We start from the raw sequence: 19,275 nt of genomic DNA, 5'->3' as shown, positions 1-19,275 counted from the left end.
TGCACACAGTAGGAGGCACTTAGTAAATACCGCACGTGCTGACTGTACCGAGTGAACTGAAGGGCGTGACCCACCGGTAAAATGGGGATATAACCAGCGTGCACCCTCGGCCACCGGTAAAATGGGGATATAACCAGCGTGCACCCTCGGCCACCGGTAAAATGGGGATGTAACCAGCGTGCACCCTCGGCCACCGGTAAAATGGGGATGTAACCAGCGTGCACCCTCGGCCACCGGTAAAATGGGGATGTAACCAGCGTGCACCCTCGGCCACCGGTAAAATGGGGATGTAACCAGCGTGCACCCTCGGCCACCGGTAAAATGGGGATGTAACCAGCGTGCACCCTCGGCCACCGGTAAAATGGGGATGTAACCAGCGTGCACCCTCGGCCACCGGTAAAATGGGGATGTAACCAGCGTGCACCCTCGGCCACCGGTAAAATGGGGATGTAACCAGCGTGCACCCTCGGCCACCGGTAAAATGGGGATGTAACCAGCGTGCACCCTCGGCCACCGGTAAAATGGGGATGTAACCAGCGTGCACCCTCGGCCACCGGTAAAATGGGGATGTAACCAGCGTGCACCCTCGGCCACCGGTAAAATGGGGATGTAACCAGCGTGCACCCTCGGCCACCGGTAAAATGGGGATATAACCATCCACCTCACAGGGCTTCTGGGTGCATTCCACGAGCAACTGGTATAAAAGCCCCACACAAGCTGCCCAGCGTTGACAAGCACACGCACAAATACAGAAGAAAAAGAGCGGGGGGACTTCATGAGCTCACACCTCCCCTTTCTCCAGCTTCGGCCAAGGGCAGCTGGATACAGACCAGCAGCTCCCTGGCCCTCCCAGGTGCCTTCTCCGGAAAGGACACCCCCTCCTTCGATGCTAGTGGAAAATGCCAAAGTCCCACAGGACATCACTCCAGAACAACTTATCAGGGGACCCTCCATTCCCAAGGCTGGCTGTGAATGGGAATCACCTGGAGGGCCTTTTAAACAACAGGTGCGGGGCCCCTTCCAATGTGGCCGCCAGTCTCATCTGCAGCCGGGCATAGGACCGGGGCTTCATCTCCTGGGTCATCTCCCACCCAGGCCAGGTATCCAGCGGGACTTGGGCTTGCAAGATGCGAAAGACAGTTTTAGCCGCCCCCTCCTTCCCGTGGGGAACCTGCTCCAGGCCCAGAGAGGATGAGCCAGGAAGGAAGTCCAGGGCAGCCGGTGAGCCGCTGGCCTCAGTTATTTGTAAGTAGCCGGTTTTGGTGGGGACTTCTGGCCCCCAGGAGGCTGTCCTCTGCTGTCCTCTCTCCTGCTCAGGGCCAGCTCCTGGGCCAGCCCGTGCTCCCTCTCCATGACATCGGCCTCCCTGAGTAACTAGCTCTGCACAAGGCCCTCTCCTTTTACCCCTCTGCCTCCCAGATTAAATCAGTCCTCCAGTCTGTAGTCTCCCCTCCATCCCCAGTGCCCCGGTCTTCTCTTCCCTCAGCCACTGCAGCAGCCTCCTTTGTCATCTCACTGCCCCGTCTCTCCCTTCCAACCTCCAGCCTCCCTAGACTACCCGAGAGATCACCCTATCACTTCCCCTCCTCCAGGGGCCTGTGTCTGGCACTCAGGGTGCACCCGGTCTGGCCGTAAGCTGGTTCGTCCTCCACTGCCTCCCTGTGCCTGCAGCTGGCCCCTCACCAGCACACCCCCACCAGCACGCCCCCACCGCCCACTGCTCCCTCTGTGCTCCTCTAACATCACACACCCCTTCCCGCTGGGTCAGGGCCAGCACTGCCCTCCTTCCCTGAAGCCCACACCCTCTGCTTCTGTTTGTTGTAAAGCCCTGGTGTCCTCTTAGCCTCCAAAACAGACTCAAACTCTCCCAGCCCCAGCCTAGGGCATGGACAGGGGTTTGCTGAATAAAACATGAGTGAAAGGGTGGGGGCTTTCCTTGGTTGGGCACACTCCCCCAAGACCCGCACATGCCCTGGCTTACCTCCTGGAGACCCGCTCCTCCAATGTGGACCGTCCTTCTAGAAACTACCACCCACATGCCCATGCCCAAACCCTGGGCCCTCTTTCCTGTCTGTCTATAGCCTTTGCATTCAGTGTGAGATTGACTTCCTCACCACTCTTTTGAGAATGTAAGAGCCTCGCGAAGGCAGGGAGCTGCACCTGACTGGCTCTCGCCTGTGTTCCAGCGCCTAGAACAATAGCAAGAGCTGCTGGCACGGCGTGGGTGCCACGTACATGCCTATCCAAGGAAGGAAGAGCTGAATGTCGGGAGCCTGAAGGACAGCATGATGTGGAAGGAGAAAAAGGGACTTGGGCTGGACGACGTGAATTCCAGCCTTTCCTGCTAACTGCGTAAGGACTCTGCGTCCTCATACCAGCAAAAAACAAAACCTAAACGAAACCCAAACCTAAGTTACCCAGTGACAGCTGACGAGCCAGGCTTCCCTGTGCACGTGCTCAGTGCCAGAAACAGTTGGCTTCTCCTGCTTTATTTTAATCTCAGCAGTGCCAAGCCCGGGAAATGAGCATCTCACACTGACTCTGGGAAGTTCAGAGCCAGCTACGGAGTGTATGGATAATGGGAGCCCACAGCAAGCGCGTTTTACAGCCACGAGCGGCCTAACAGCATTTGGGTCAACGATGGACCACGTGCCACGGTGGCCCCATAAGACAATTGCGGAGCTGTAAACTCCCATCATCTGGTGACCTCGCAGCCACTGTATGGACAGAACACAACACATGCCTCACGTTTGCGGAGGTGCTGGTGTAAACACACCCCCTGCACTGTCAGCTGTATAAACGTCTTGCACATAAAATTACATACAGAACATAATACTTGACAGTGATAATAAATGCCTATGTTACTCGTTTATGTTACCATACTATACTTTCTAATCAGTATTTTAGAGTGTATGCCTAGTTATTAAAACAAAAGTTTAAAAGAGCCTCAGGGAGCTCCTCCAAGAGGGATTCTGGAAGAAGGCAACGTTATGTTATGTTTTGTTTTGTTTTGTTTTGTTTTTAGACGTTGTCTCACTGTGTCGCCCAGGCTGGAGTGCAGTGGCATGATCTCAGCTCACTGCAACCTCAGTCTCCTGGGTTCAAGCAATTCTCCTGCCTCAGCCTCCCGAGTAGCTGGGATTATAGGCGCCCACCACCACGCCTGGCTAATTTTTGTATTTTTAGTAGAGGGGGTTTCACCATGTTGGCCAGGCTGGTCTTGAACTCCTGACCTCAGGTGATGCTCCCACCTCGGCCTCCCAAAGTGCTGGGATTACAGGCGTGAGCCACCACACCTGTCCTGGCATTGTTATCCTAGGAGATGACAGCCCTGCGCCTGTCACTGCTCCTGAAGACCTTCCAGTGGGACAAGGTGTGGAGGCGGAAGGCGGTGATACTGTTGATCCTGACCTTGTGCAGGCCTGGCTAATGTGTGTGTCTGTGTCCTTAGTTTTTAACAAAAATGTGTTGAAATTAAAAAAAAAAAAATTGAAAATTTTTTAATAGTAAAAGCACATGAAGAAAAATAATATAGAGTTGTGCAACGTGTTTGAGCTTTAAGCTAAGTGTCATTACAAAAGAGTCAAAAACTTAAAAGTTTATGGGCCGGGCATCGTGGCTCACGCTTGTAATCCTAGCACTTTGGGAGGCCAAGGTGGGCGGATCACCTCAGGTCAAGAGTTCGAGACCAGCCTGGCCAACATGGTGAAACCCCGTCTCTACTAAAAATACAAAAATCAGCCAGGTGGTGGTGGGCGCCTGTAATCCCAGCTACTCGGGAGACTGAGGCAGGAGAATCACTTGAACCCAGGAGGCAGATGTTGCAGTGAGCCAAGACCGTGCCATTGCACTCCAGCCTGGGCGACAGAGTAAGACTCCGTCACATAAAAAAAAAAAAGTTTATGAAGTAAAAAGGTTACAGTGAGCTCAGATTAATTTATTACTGAAGAAAGAATATGTTATGAATCGAGTGTAGCTCAAGTGTCCAGCGCTCACTCCGTCTACAGGAGTGCACAGTCACCCCTGGGCCTTCACATTCGCTCACCACCCACTCCCTCACACACCCACCCAGACCAGCTTCCAGTCCTGCACACTGCATTCATGATGGAACTGCCCTATTCAGGTGGACGATGCATTATCTTTTATACCCTGTTTTTACTGGACCTCTTCTATGTTTAGATACACAAATACCATTGTGTGACAACTGCCTCCATTGTTCAGTACAGTAACATGCTGTCCAGGTTTGTAGTCTAGGAGAAGTCGGCCATACCCTACAGCCCAGGTATGTAGCAGGCTGGGCTGTGTGGGTGTGTACAGTACACTCTGTGAGGTTGGCACAATGATGGAATTGCCTAACAATGCATTTCTCAGGAATTATTCCTGTCACTAAGTGATGCATGGCCAGGCCTCCTCCTGGCTCCGTCTTCTCTTTCCACCCTTATCTCCTCTCCCTTTTCTTTAATCCTGTTGCCTTGCATGCCACTTGTGGGCTTTTTGGAATGACCATTATACATGGAAAGCAAGCATTTTCATGCCTGTAGAGAGCCCAGCACCAGTGTGGCTCCCGCGGTGGGACAGGCAGAAGAGGGACATGGGTCAAGAGGGTAGGTGTGCCCCCCAGCCCTGCTCCCCAGTCCCTGCGTGGCCTTGGGCAAGGCCTTCCTCTCTCTGGGACTTGGCTTCCCCCAGTATGTCCTCTCTCTTTCATGTGGCGGACATGGTCCCCTCTCCCTCTCTCCCCCAGAGCAATCCGCTGGGACCCGGTAGGTATCACCCTGGGCATTTCCCTGGCTGGGCCCACTTTTGAGGAGGGCCCTTCCCTGGACTGCTTGAGGTCAGCTCCCAGGGGCCGAGTCCAGGAGTTTCCTTCCTGTGGGTCTCATGTGTCCCCTGCCTACCTGCCCTGCTCTCCAGTTGAGCCTTCCGCAGGGACACTCCTGACACTGGCCCTCTGCTGCTCTAAGGCCTGTGCCTGGGCCAGCTGGGGGAGACGGCAGGAGCAGCTTTGAGTTCAAGGGAGAGAACAGGGGGTGCCAAGACATCCCAAGGCCTCTGGGGGAAAATGGAGCTTTACCTTGAGGACGAAGCCATCGGGGCAGGCGCGATCGTATTTGTACACCTTGTAGACGACCAGGAAGACGACGCAGGTGAGGAAGGCCAGGGCGAAGAGGACCAGCACAGAGACCTGTGGGCAGAGGCGGGACCGTCAGGGGTGGTCGGAAGGCAGCAGGACAGACACACACACCCCCGCACACGCAGGCCCCCCAATACACAGCATGTGCAGAGACTGCCTCTGGAAGAACCTGGGGAGGGCAGCTGAGGACAAGAGGTTAGAAGCATCACTTTTCACTGGGCAATTTTTTGTAACAGTTTAATTTTTCACCATATTAATAAGTGACCTTCATTTTAAATTAGTTATTTTTAGTACCCAAGGTCCTGCAGAGAGCTCAGGGTACCGATATGAGGAAGCCCCACTGTTGCCCAGGCAGCTCTCGGGCCACTGAGACACATGTCTAAGAAGCGGGGTTGGCTGCCCACTGCCCCAACACGGCCGTGGTGCATCAGCTACCAGCCAAGCATCCGCTCAGCAAACGTGTCCTGAGCCCTGGGCTCAGTGCTGGGACGCAGTTTCACACGGACACCAGCCTGCTTTTGCGTGGGGCCATCCTGACAGAACCTCGGCAGCCCCATCAGCCTTTGCCCTTGGTGGTTTCCCGTGTGGTTAGTTAGTGTCCTCAAGGACAGGGATTCGGTTTTCTTCACCATGGTGTGCTGAGCACTAGACAGCCCCAGCACACAGTAGGTGTTCAGCTGGGGTTTACAGATGAACTCATGACAGCTGCAAGACAGCTGGCTTGGAGGGGGACAGCCTGCCCCAGCTGGAGGGCATGGGGCATGGGTCACTAGATGACACTGGACCTGGACCTTGAAGGCACCCGGCTGCCAGGGAGCCTGGCAGAGATTAAGAGTATGTCTCAAAGCCAAAACGGGCCGGGTGTGGTGACTCACGCCTGTAATCCCAGCACTTTGGGATGGCGAGGTGGGTGGATCACCTGAGGTCAGGAACTCGACACCAGCCTGGCCAATGTGGTGAAACCCCATCTCTACTAAAAACAAAAATTAGCCGGGCGTGTTGGTGGGCACCTGTAATCCCAGCTACTCGGGAAGCTGAGGCAGGAGAATCGCTTGAACCCGGGAGGCAGAGGCTGCAGTGAGCTGAGATCGCACCACTGGACTCTAGCCTAGGTGACAGAGCGAGACTCCACCTCAAAATAAATCAATAAAAAGCTAAAACAGTGTGCAGATGGCCCCCCTCCCGCCCAGAGGGGCAGAGAGAGCGATGAGGCTCCCTGGCTGGGTGGGAGGATGCCGGGTACCAGCACATGGCAGGGCCTCCGTAATCTTAGTCTGAACATGCACAGAGCTGCTCTCTCCCCACCGCCTTCCCAGCAGCCTGGGGGCTGCAAGGGGCTGGGACTCTCCCCTGGCCACATACAGACCCTACAGCCAACAAGGTTAAAGAACGGGGAGCTCTGCTGCTTCCTAAGGCTGCAGTCCCAAAGCTCCGCTGGGTAGACCCTCCAGCAGAGTGCCCTCCTGAGCCCTGCCCACCTCTGGAACTCTAGGCTTGGAGTCCCCTGACCCCATGGGGCCCCCGGTTCCCGTCTGTGAAAGAGACCAAGGGCATCCCAGGCACTGGTCCTGGGGAAGCAGGAGATGTGCGTGAGAAAGTGCCCTATCAGCCGTGCAGCATGGTCACCTAGAAGACGGGCGGCCAGCCCTGCCGTGAATGCTGCAGTCACTCTGGGCAACCCTCCTTCTCTTTGGGAGTCCCTATGCACCCCCTGCAAGCAGCCCAGACCCCAGCACCAGGGCCCACGGTACAGATTCTGCCTGCAGCTGCACCCTTGCAGCTTACCAGCCTCACCACCTTGGAAGCCCCTGAACCTCTCTGAGCCACAGACTCCTTGCCTATGACATGGGACGACACCTCCACCACCTCTCTGTCTAATGCCTGGAGAGCCACACTAGTCACTGCAGCTCATCCCCTGCCTCCACTTCCCAGGGGTCCTCATCTCCAGGCCTCACAATTGTCCCCGAGCCTGCATCTTGACTGCAGGGAGCCCTAGCCGCAAGACCAGCTCTGAATCAGAGCTGAGGGACGTGGCCTCTCTGCTGTCAGATTCCTGTCCATTGTGCTGCCAGATTCATCGTTCCTAGGCGCTCTCAGCACTGTGCCCAGAGCAGGACAAGGGCTGCACCAAGACCATGAGACCCCAGCCCAGGCTGCTCTCGAGCGCCACCTGGCTACCTGCTATGCCCCACCGCCCGCCCTCCGGTCTCCCCAGCTCACACCCACTACAACTCCAATGAGACCTGTCTCCTCTGTGTCCCTTCACCCAGGGAGGGACCCCTCAGGCCCCTGGCAGGCAGATTCACATCCCCTCTGAGGGGCCCATCCTTCTGGTCCCCAAGTCCTACCAGTTCCTCAGTCACGACTCCCGCCTCCACTCCCCCAACCCCAACCGACTGTGGGTTGCCTTCTCAGGGCCATCACCCTCTCTAAGGGCCAGAGAAACTTCAGTCCACTGGGACAGCCTACAGTGCATATGGAGCCTATGCCTGACAACGGACGCAGACGGGACGGAGCCAGGCTGCCCCCCAGGGCCGCAGCACCCACAGGGAAAGGCACCGTTTAGTCCGGATCACAGCTGCGGTGCACAGGCCGGCGCAAGGCCAGGGCAGCAGAGCGCGGAGCTGTGGTGAAGCAGGCAAAGCTGGCCAGAGAAAGAAGGCGCAGCCGTCCGACGCATGTGGCAGCCAGAGGCAGTGGCAGGAGCCCAGCCGAGGAGGGCCGCCTGAGGATGACAGCCGCAAGCCCTGATGATGCCTGGGGTCAGGACAGGCTCTGGACAGGGGCTGAAGCACAGACCCTGCGGCTCTAGCTCACTGGCCGGGAGTCCAGCACCTGGCTCCAGCCTGTGAATGGCAGTGAAAGGAGCGCCTCCCAGGAACGGGCCCGGGATGCTGAGGACAGCGCCTGGGCGGGGGGAGCACGGCGAGGCCGTCTGCTGTCACTGCTGTTATCCTCACTCTCATTTCCTCGCTGGCCCCGGGGTGGCGCCTGGCAGGCAGCAGAGCGGGCTCTCAACCCTCTAACCAGCTGCCCTGTCCCATGCTCACCCGGGGCCACCTTGCCTTTCTCCAAGTCTACACTGCAGGGCTGCCTCACTCAGGGTAGTCCAGAGGACTTGGTTCCATCTAACTGGCCTCCTTCATAAGCCTTTATATTTTATTCTGTGCATCTGAAAACACTATTCTGAGAAGAGATCCAAGCCACCACAGGTGAAGATGTCCTGTTAGAAGAGGGTTTCAGGGGCCGGGCGCAGTGGCTCACACCTGTAATCCCAGCACTTTGGGAGGCAGAGGTGGGCAGATCACAAGGTCAGGAGTTCGAGACCAGCCTGGCCAATATGGTGAAACCCCCGTCTCTACTAAAAATAGAAAAAATTAGCTGGGCATGGTGGTGGGCACCTGTAGTCCCAGCTACTCGGGAGGCTGATCACTTGAACCTGGGAGGTGGAGGGTGCAGTGAGCCGAGATCGTGCTATTGCACTCCAGCCAGGGTGACAAAGTGAGACTCCATCTCAAAAAAAAAACAAAACAAAACGAAGAGGGTTTCAAGTTTCAAGTCCTTGAAGAGATGAGGCATCATTAAACCTGTTTCTCCAGTTGGGAAGCCACATCAGTTTGGCTCCTGGCACCCCATCTGTCTAGGTTTAGAAAGAACCCCCATTCTCTACTGCAGGGCTGTGGGGGAACAGCCTCCGTGGGCGTGTCCTCCGAAACCTAGCCAAGCCTTTCCCACAGGATCCCGGGCCTGATGGCTGAGGAGCCAGCAGAACCGTGCAATGAGAATGTGAGAACGTGAGAGTCCCTAGAACAGTTGAGGGGAGAAGGCAAAGAAATACATCCAAGGAGAGTCAGCAGGTGGCCCGGGGTGTGGCAAAGCGCTCCCCTACAGGCTGAGCTCTCTCTTCCCCTTGCCCTGTGCAGACTCCGGGGCTGGGCTCTCCTCTGCCACTGCAGGGCACGGCGTGGGGTCCATGGCCTAAGGAGAGAGAGGGCCACGGGCCTTGCCAGAAGCTGGCTCGGAGTTGAATCCTGTAAGCTGCTGACTGTGTGATCTTGAACAGGTCATCTGGCCTCTCTGGGCCCCACATCTCATCGCCCAAGTGGGGGCACCATGCCTCACACCCTGGCGCACCTCAGGAGAAGGACAAGAGACCAAGAGTTGAGAGCACGCTGGGCCCCTCAAAAAGAGATGCTGAAGGTCAGCCCCCAGGATCTGTGAAGACCTGATCTGAAAATAGGGTCTTTGTGAATGAGGCCATCAGGGTGGGCCCTAATCCAACCAAATTCGTGTGTCCTTATAAAGAGGGGAAATTTGGATGCAGACAGACACGCACATGGGGAGAGGGCCGCCTGAGGACGGAAGATGAGAGAGCACTGGGTCTACATAGCAAAGCCAAGGATGGTGGCAACCTCCAGGAACTAGGAGGGGCAAATACAGTCTCCCCTGCAGGTTTCCAAGGGAGCACAGCCCTGCCGATGCCTTGATTTCAGACTTCTGGCCTCCAGTAGTGGGGAGTAAATTTCTGTTGCTCTGAGTCCCCCCAGTTTGTGGTACTTTGTTACGGGGCTCCTAATAGCAGAGTGACTTCAGAGGGCTCAGGACCGGCTCCCCTCCCCTGCACTTGTTCTCTCTGCCATTACCCCGTTCCTTCCGCACCATGCCAGGCTGCCCTGCCATCTCTCCTCCGTGCCCTTCAAAGCCCTGGCCAGGCCCCCTGCCCCAGGAAGGCTCTGGAACATCCCAGCCTCTATCGGGACACCAATCGTGCATGCAGGCACCAAGGAGCCCAGCACCTATTTTTCCCTAATGAAAGTGAAATAAAAGTGTGTCACAGTTTGGAGACTTTCCTAAGTCCCTGCCCCCTCCCCATGAGATACTTAGAAGGATTCTGGAACAATGGATGACGTTACTGAGCCAGACATCGCATTTCCTCCAGGACCGTGCAGTATCTTTTAAGCTTTCTCTACAACAACATGCCATGATCGTAAGCATCTTGGAGATCCACGACCACCAGCAACTCCATCTTTCAACCAACTGGAAAATACTTAAAAGACGGACAAACTAGCCATTCACTGCCAGGGACTAACAGTGAGGTAGCCCTGGGGTCCTGGCCTGCTTGGCCGCACACAGTGACCCTGCAAAGGGCATCCACCCCAACGCCTGGCTTCCTGTGAAAGGGGGATGCCGGCCCAGCACCTAAGTCTATGGTGGGGTGTGCAGGAGACCCCATGGCTAGCAAACAGTGGGCGTGGTGAGCTGGGTGAGCCATTGTTACCCAATGGGAGCCCCACTCCCACACAATGTTGCAATCGTCATGCTGGGCAGAAGCTGGAGACCGTCCAATTCAATGCCTTTCTTTACACATAACAAAGGCCTTGTCACTGAAAAGGCAGCACCTTCAAGTCGGCCAACAGGACCCAGGTGATCCTAAGAGGCCGGTGTTGGCTATGCAAAAAGAGAGGTGGCGCCATTCGCAGTGGCTCCAGCCTGGGTACAAATGGACTCAACTGTGGCTGCCGATGAGAATCATGGGCGTCTCTAATGTCCCCAGCGTCTGGACTCCACCCCAAGTAGTGACAGTGGCATAGCAAGTTTAAAACTCCAGATGCCTCCCGCATGCAGCCTAAGCTGGAAGCAAGGGGATAAACAAAGGATTCCACATCTGGGCAGAATTCCTGGGGGCTCTCTAGCTACACACCCCACCAGACTTTATACTCTCACAACAAAACACTACCATTAGGAGGAGCTCTGGAGACGTCCGCCGCCTTCTGTAGTCTGGTCATTGTTTCAAGTCTGCGTACTCCTTATACAACACCTGCAAGGCAGTATTACTGACCGTGTTTTATAAATGGGGAAATTGAGGTTCAGATGTCCATGACTGGGCCCAGGCAAACTGGCTGTCGGTGGCTGAATAATGGCCCTAAAGACACCCAGGTCCTACTCCCGAAACCGTACCTGGTAAGGGACTTTGCTGATCCAATCAAGTCAAGGACCTTGAGAAGAGGAGATTATCCCAGATGATTAGGTGAGTTCTAAAGGTAATCACAGGTGTCCTCCTAGCAGGGGAGCAGAGGGAGGTGCCCCTGCCGAGGAGGTGGCGACTTGAAGACAGACAAAAGAGCAGAGAGAAGCTTGAAGACATTGTGCTACAGGGTATGAAGGCAGAGGATGGGACCATGAGCCCCATGCAGTTCCAGAAGACAGAAGAGGCAGGGAAACAGTGCGTCCCTGACAGCCTCCGGACAGAGCAGGGCCCTGCACACCCCTGGATTTTAGCCCAATGAAACTGACTTAGGACTTCCGACTTTCAGGCCTGGGGAGAATGCCCGTGCACCGTCTTCAGCCATGGCATGGGTGGTTATTTGTTACACTCACTTCTCCTTTCAAGTTCATCTCCCCATAGATGGAACCCGAGGGCAGGGCTATGATTCACACATCTGGCACAGAGAAGATGCCTCCTGCACATTCAGTGCGTGAGTGACTGAGTGAGTGACTGACTGAGTGAGTGAGTGAGTGAGTGAATGAATGAATACAACCGGCAGATACTCCATCTCCTAATGAGCACATACTGAGCAACTCTTGGGCACCTGGAGCCGACCCAGAATAACGTCTACACATCGAACAGAACATGGATTTAGTTTGCAGGAGGTGCTGGCTGTCTTGGTTTTATTAAGCCAGTGATCTCGCCTGGGAAGGAAGCAGATCCAGGGCGGCTCTTCTGTCCACGCCCTGTGGGTTGACAGACAGTATCTGACTCTCATGCCTGGCTTCTCCAGGTGGGCCAGGCAGTCTCTAGGTTGGGAGAAGCGCATTTCCTTAGAAGCCGGGACCTTCTTCCAGGGCGCATTATCTCTGTCAAGCACAGGAAGCACGGGGCCCGGACCTGGGTCCACAGTGCCTGCAGGAACCCACAAACATGTTCAAGTTTAATTTTGTTTCAAAATCAAAGGAGAAAGGCCGGGTGCCATGGCTCACGCCTGTAATTCCAGCCCTTTGGGAGGCTGAGGTGGGCAGATCACCTGAGGTCAGGAGTTCGAGACCAGCCTGGCCAACATGGTGAAACCCCAACTCTACTAAAAATACAAAAATTAATCAGGCATGGTCATGGGTGTCTGTAATCCCAGCTACTCAGGGGGCTGAGGCAGGAGAATCGTTGGAACCTGGGAGGTGGAGGATACAGTGAGCTGAGATCGTGGACTGCACTCCAGCCTGGGCTACAGAGCAAAACCCCATCTCGAAGAAAAAAAAAAAATCAAAGGAAAACAATAATAGCAGGCTGGGTGCTGTGGCTCATGCTGTAATCCCAGCACTTTGGGAGGCCGAAGCGAGAGGATCACTTGAGCCCAGGAGTTCGAGACCAGCCTGGGCACCATAGGGATAACTCATCTCTACAAAAAAACCAAAAAAACAAAAAAACAAAAAATTAGCCGGGCATGGGGGTATGCACCGTGGTCCCAGCTGCTCAGGAGGCTGATTTGGGAGGATCGCTTCAGCCTGGGAGCTTGAGGCTGAAGTGAGCCGAGATGGTGTGCCACTACACACCAGCCTGGGTGACAAAGCGAGGTCCTGTCTCAAAAAATCATCATCATCATACTGACGCTGGTGAATCTATACTGAGGAACTCTGCCTGGACTGTATTGATCTTTAGAGCAAAGCAGTCAAAATTTTCTCTTTTTTTAGTGAAAGAAGGGGCCCATGATGGCCAAAGCACCTCAGTCCCAAAAGTCCCTGCCTTCTTCCTTCTTACAGAATCCCCAGGCAGCCAGGGCACATTCTCAGGCGCTTTGATGTGGCTGAGCAGCCCTGCAGGGCTGTAGGGTCCCACAGCATCAACCTGGTGTTAACTCTTCCCAACACAGGCTGAGAACTGCTAAAGAGCCAGCCCGGCTAACTTTGCTAGGCGAGGCTTCTGGGAGGAGGGGTCCATGTCCCAAAGGAGGAGGAGCTTACCAGGGAGGAGGGAAATGAGAGTCCAGCAGGGAGAAAGGGTTTGTGCCACAGGCCTGAAGCATAAAAAAACCCAGTGTCTATGACCAGTGTGGCTGCAGCATCGCACATCCTGCAGGAAAGGGAACACGAGCCCAGCGACAAAGGTGCCCGTCTGCCACATCAAGATACTGGAAGCAGACAGTTCCTGGGTGTTTCAGGACCCCAGGAAGCAACTGCCACTTTGTGACAAACTAGCTTTCCTCACAGCACAAGCAGTCATCTGAAGGACAGATGCCTATCCCTGATGTGCATGCATGTGTGTATTACAGCAGGACAGATGCCTATCACTGACGTGCATGCATGTGTGTATTACAGCAGGACAGATGCCTATCCCTGATGTGCATGCATGTGTGTATTACAGCAGGACAGATGCCTATCCCTGACGTGCATGCATGTGTGTATTACAGCAGGGTCTACATTATCCCGAAATTTACATCACTTCTGTGCAGCTGGCAGTAAAAGCTCTAAAGCAGGAGCAATGGGATTATAGCTGCTGGGCAGGGATTTGTACTCATTGCTGTGCGTCCCACAGTAGCCCTGAGGTGGCCCAGCCCCCACTGCTGTGGGTGCAGGGCTCCACCAGGTTTGTGTCATTGACCTCTTTGGCAGCTGTGTGAAACCACAAATCCTTAGAATGATGTTCTAAATGCAAAAAACACAATACATACACTTGCAAAGAAAACTGATTATACTGAAATACTGGTATAGAAATATTACAAAAGTATAAATTTTTCATATAATATATATGCATTTATTAACACACTGAACAAGATCTGATACTATGGCTTCAAAGGAACTATGAGCAATAAACACTGCCCCAAGATCACATTGTCCCACAACTGCATTGTGATATAAAAACACCTGTGATTTGCATGGGTGACAAATTCACAAGTACTACTAATACCTCTGTAGTTTACTGCCTACATTAAAAAGTGAAGGAATTTGTACACTGAAAACTGTAAGAAATTTTTGAAAGAAATTAAAGGGAAAGACACCCTGCGTTCATAGATTGGAAAACTTAATATTGTTAGGATGGGAACACTTCCCAAACTAATCTACAGATTCAAAACCATCTGTCAACAATCCAAAGGCTTTTTTGTTTGTTTGCAGAAAATGGAAATTACAAGGGACCCTAAAGAGTCAAAACTGTTTTCAAAACCAGTCTGGAAAACAAAGAACAAACTGGAGGAGTTCTCAATTTTAAAACTTACTACAAAGCTACAGTAATCAAAACAGAGTGGTATTGGCATAAGATGAGATATACAAATCCATGTAATGGAGAGTCCAGAAACAAAACTATGAGTCCATGGTCAACTGATTGTCAATAAGGGGGCCAAGACTATTCATTCAATAAGGAAAGAACAATCTCTTCAACAACAGTGTTAGGACCACATGCAAAAGAATGGTATTGACCCTTACCTCACACCATATGCAAAAATTAACTCAAATGGGTCAAATATCTAAATATAAAAGCTAAGCCATAAAACTCTTAGAAGAAAACACAAGGGAAAAAATCTTCATTGATTTGGCAACGGTGTCTTAGATCAGGGGTCCCGAACCCCCGGGCTGCAGACCAGTACCAGTCCATGGTCTGTTAGGAACTGGGCTGCACAGCAGGAGGTGAATGGCAGGTGAGCAAGCATTATTGCCTGAGCTCTGCCTCCTGTCAGATCAGTGGCAGCATTAGATTCTCATAGGAGCATGAACCCTACTGTGAACTGTGCATGCAAGGGACCTAGGTTGTGTTCTCCTTATGAGAATCTAATGCCTAATGATCCTTATGAGAATCTAAAGCCTGATGATCTCGCTTCACCCCCAAACCATCCCCTGCTCCCTGGTCAGTAGAAAAACTGTCTTCCACAAAACCAGTCCCTGGTGCAAAAAGGTTGGGGACCACTATCTTAGATAGACATGACACCAAAAATACAAACAATAGAAGAAAAAATAAATGATACTTCACCAAAAATTTAAAATTTTGTGCATCAAAGAAACGAGCAAGAAAGTGAAAAAAGAACCTACAGAATGGTAGAAAATATTAACAAATCACATATCTTATAAGGGCTTAGTATCTAAAATATATAAGGAACTCTTACAACTCAACAACAAAAACATGGCTGGGTGTGGTGGCTCACAATCTGTAATCCCAGCACTTTGGGAGGCCAAGGCGAGAGGATTCCTTGAGTCCAGGAGTTTGAGAGCAGCCTGGGCAACATGGTAAAACCCCATCTCTACAAAAAATACAAAAATTAGCTGGGTGTGGTGGTGAATGCCTGTAGTTCCAGCTACTCCAGGGGCTGAGGTGGGAGGATTACTTGAGCCCAGGAGGTCAAGGATGCAGTGAGCTGAGATCCCACCACTACACTCCAGCCTGGGTGACAGAGTGAGACCCTGTCTCAAAAACAACAACAACAACAATAAAAACACAAACAACCTGATTAAAAAATGGAAAAGGATTTGAGTAGACATATCTCTGAAGAAGAGATACAAATGGCCAACAAGTACATGAAAAGATGCAGAACATCATTAGCCACTAGGGAAATACAAATCAAAACCACAATGAGATACTACTTCATATCCACTAGGATGTTTATAATAAAATAAAATAAAACAAGTGCTGGTGAGGATGTGGAGAAATTGAAACCACTGTGCATTGCTAATGGGAATGTAAAATGGTACAGCTCTGTGGAGAAGTTTGGTAACTCCACAATATGTTAAAAATCAAATTACCACATGGCCCCACAATTCTACTTCTGGGCATATATCCCCAAAAATTCAACAGGTATGCAAACAAAAACTTGTAAATGAATGTTCATAGCAGCACTACTCACAACAGCCCAAATATGGAAACAACCCAAATGTCTTATCAACCAATGAATGGATAAACAAAATGTGGTCTATTGGTACAATGGAATATTACTCAGCCGTGAAAAGGAATGAAGCACTTGCAAATGCTACAATGTAGCTGGGCTTTGAAATAGCAACCTAAGTGAAAGAGGCCAGATAGATGTTCACATCACAACTTATAAGATTCGATTTCTATGACATGTCTAGAATAGGCAAATCACAGGGACACAAAACAGATTTGTGGCTACCAGGGGCTGGGGAAAGGGGCATGGGAGTGACTGCTTAATGGGAATCAGGTCTCCTTTTGGGGTGATAAAAATGTGCTGGAACTAGCTAGTGATGATGGTTGGACAACACGGTGAATGTGTTAGATGGCACTGAATTTAATATGGCACTTACCTTAAAGTGGTAAGTTTTATATTTTGTATATTTTACCACAATTATTTAAAGACCATTCTTTAAATAATGGGCCAGGCCGGGCATGGTTGCTCACGCCTGTAATCCCAGCATTTTGGGAGGCCAAGGCAGATGGATCACGAGGTCAGGAATTCAAGACCAGCCTGGCGAAGATGGTGAAACCCCATCTCTACTAAAAATACAAAAATTAGCCAGGCATAGTGGCGGGCGCCTGTAATCCCAGCTACTTGGGAGGCTGAGGCAAGAGAATCGCTTGCACCTGGGAGGTGGAGGTTGCAGTGAGCCGAGATCGTGCCACTGCACTCCAGTCTGGGTGACAGAGCAGGACTCCGTCTCAAAACATAAAAAAAAAATAAAAATAAAAAAATAAAGAATGGGCCAGAGGAGAGAGGGAGGAGGCTGAAGGTGTCGCAAACTATTGTGGGGGTGCTGACAAGAGACCGTGAGCCCTGGCGGAAGGCAAGGGAGACCTGAGGAGTGTTTTCTGGAAAGAACAGCCGGTCACAGAGAAATACAAACAGGATCTGGGCCTCAGGGTGCGTTTGTAACAAGTTGATAAGGAGGGAACATGTGTCCTCGAGGCTCAGGGATCCTGGGTGATGGCCGTCACCCAGCATCCTGACCACTCACTGTGTGTGCTGTCACTCACAGAAGGGCCCCACCTGGGCTGGGCGTTACACGGTCACAGAAGTGAAAGGCAGTGGCCTGTGGCCTCGTTCTCGGAACGCTTACCATCTGGACAGTGAAACCTGAGCGCCATCAGCACTGGCTGTGCTCCTTTCCTGTCTGCCCTCTCAGGTCTGGGGCCGCTGCCCAGCTCAGGGTCTGCAGGGGAGTCGCCCTACAGGCCCCACTGGTGTGGACGGCACACAGTGGGCTTTGGTGTGTCACCCTCATTAGCTGGGTGACCTTGGGCCTGTTCCTTAGCATTTCTGGTCTTAATTCGTCACCTACAAAATCAGGACAGCAGGGTCAACCATCAGAGACTGTTACTAACAGTGAACGAGACAGTGCTCATGGCACCCCAAGCCCAGGCGTGCACTGGGTCGATGGCGCCAGGTCGATGGTGCTGGGCGGCTGCTGTCACTCTCCCCATCCTCCTACCCTAATGGGGCGGGAGAAGGAAATGAGCATTTCTGCTGAGTAATGCAGTTAAAAAAAAAAAAAGGAAAAAACTTGGAAAAAGAAGATGAATCCCGACATCTTCAAGCGTTTACAGCCCTAAATATTTTAGGTAACCCACACAAAAGTGAACACACACACACACACACACACAGATGACTCAACCCACATGGTATCCGATCCAGCCAAAGCCCCCACACTACAGCTGGCCTGGGGAAGGTGGGCTCCGCAACCACAGCCCGAGGACCCTACAAGATGCTCGCATAGCTAAAGGTGAGGGGGCGTCCACACACACTTTCAGGGTCTCCAATACCACTCCCACAGGAAGAAACCCGACTCCCACTGCTGAATGCCAAGGAAACGGCATCACTGTTCATAAATATTTAAGAAATGCATCTTGAAACACACCAGGGGCTTACTGGAGAGTGTGGAAACAGATGGGCACGCAGGAAGCTCAAGGTCATTAGGGATGTGAAGGAAAGACACAAACCACCCCCAGAGTCCTCTGCGACAGGACACAGAGGGACACCCCCACCAGAGTCTGGACTGCCAACCACGAGGACCACGCAGACGGACGAGGTCTCTCCTGCCAAAATGCTCCCCAGCTCTGCCCTGGCAGTGAAAGGTGTTCCTGTGCAAAGCCAACCTTGGAATCTCTCATGGCCCCAGGGTGACATGGTAGCCGGTGAGGGGCATGGCTGGACCACCCAACCCTGAACTCACATCACAGGCAAACCGGGTGTGGAGACCTCTCCAGTGTCAGCAGCCAGTCATCACCAGCACCAAGAAGCACAAAGGGCTGCAGTGGGCCCTGAGGGAGCCTTCCTGTCACCTGCCTAATGACGGTCCCTAATGACTGTCTCCAGATCAGAAGAACCGCAAGCAGCGGCTCCAGCAGCCCCGACCCGCCGTTCTGCAGGCATCAGTGGGGAAGCACAATTTCAAAAATGTTTAGGTTTGGTTCATTTGAGAAACATCTCAGCCAGTGTTTATTCTCAGCGTAAATATGCCTCCAATTAATTAAGCGACTGCTTTCCTTGTTGACAAGAACCTCTTTGGAAGCCCAAGCTGCTGGCCGCCGCTGGGGGAGTCCTCCTGCCATCCTGTGTGGCAGAGTCTCTCAGAACCTTCTCCCAGTCAGCAGTTACCTAGCAACCAGCCTAGCAACCTCACAGCCAAGAGATTAATCCCCAAGTGACAATCAGAAAGCTGCATCCAAAAAGACACTCCGTTTCAAGGATGCCATCCAAAGGCCTATAAAGATGAGGTCTCCTGAGCTACACAAATTAGAGACAGGAGGGAACAAACGATTTACCTATCGCTTCAACATCAGAAAGGTGAGATTCCATTCCTGCGATTCACACGTGGAGATGAAAGAGCTAAGATGATGGCTGGGCCAGGGAGCTGCACAGAAGCTGTCCAGTCACCAGCCGGACGAGGAAGATGCTCTGTCCCAACCACAGCTTCGACTGGGCCCTGGCAGGGGGGCACACAAGCCAGGGAAGGCGGATCTCTATTCTGGACCCTCCATCATGCCCGTGTCTCCAGCATAGCCTGCTCCCCATGTGCTCCCATTTCAGAAAGAGAGACCCCCAGCCCTCAACCAGCTGCAGCTTCACACAACAGCAGCACGACTCGTTGTGTGCACACGTTCAGGGATGCCAGAAATCCGCCTGGACAATAAAAAGCTGGGAGAACATTCCAGAAAGGTAGGCACCCTTAGCATTCCCAAAAGGCACCAGCCCTCCTCACCCTTCCCGGCTTCT

The 19,275-nt window shown here is 52.6% G+C and overlaps 1 protein-coding gene across 6 annotated transcripts in view; it reads right to left on the bottom strand.

The window, feature by feature from the left end:
* The window catches only part of NSG1 (neuronal vesicle trafficking associated 1), a 556,677-nt gene that overhangs the window by 6,510 nt on the left and 530,892 nt on the right, over positions 1-19,275 (bottom strand). For all 6 annotated transcript variants that reach the window (XM_050792226.1, XM_050792225.1, XM_050792229.1 and 3 more), the window contains exon 5: positions 5,075-5,185. In XM_050792226.1, the coding sequence (XP_050648183.1) occupies positions 5,075-5,185 (111 nt within the window). The remainder of the gene's footprint in view (positions 1-5,074; positions 5,186-19,275) is intronic.

This window comes from Macaca thibetana, chromosome 5, assembly GCF_024542745.1.
Source record: "Macaca thibetana thibetana isolate TM-01 chromosome 5, ASM2454274v1, whole genome shotgun sequence".
NCBI classification, from domain to species: domain Eukaryota; kingdom Metazoa; phylum Chordata; class Mammalia; order Primates; family Cercopithecidae; genus Macaca; species Macaca thibetana.
Note: the sequence above shows the minus strand (reverse complement) of the source record. Positions and strands in the feature narration are given on the sequence as shown.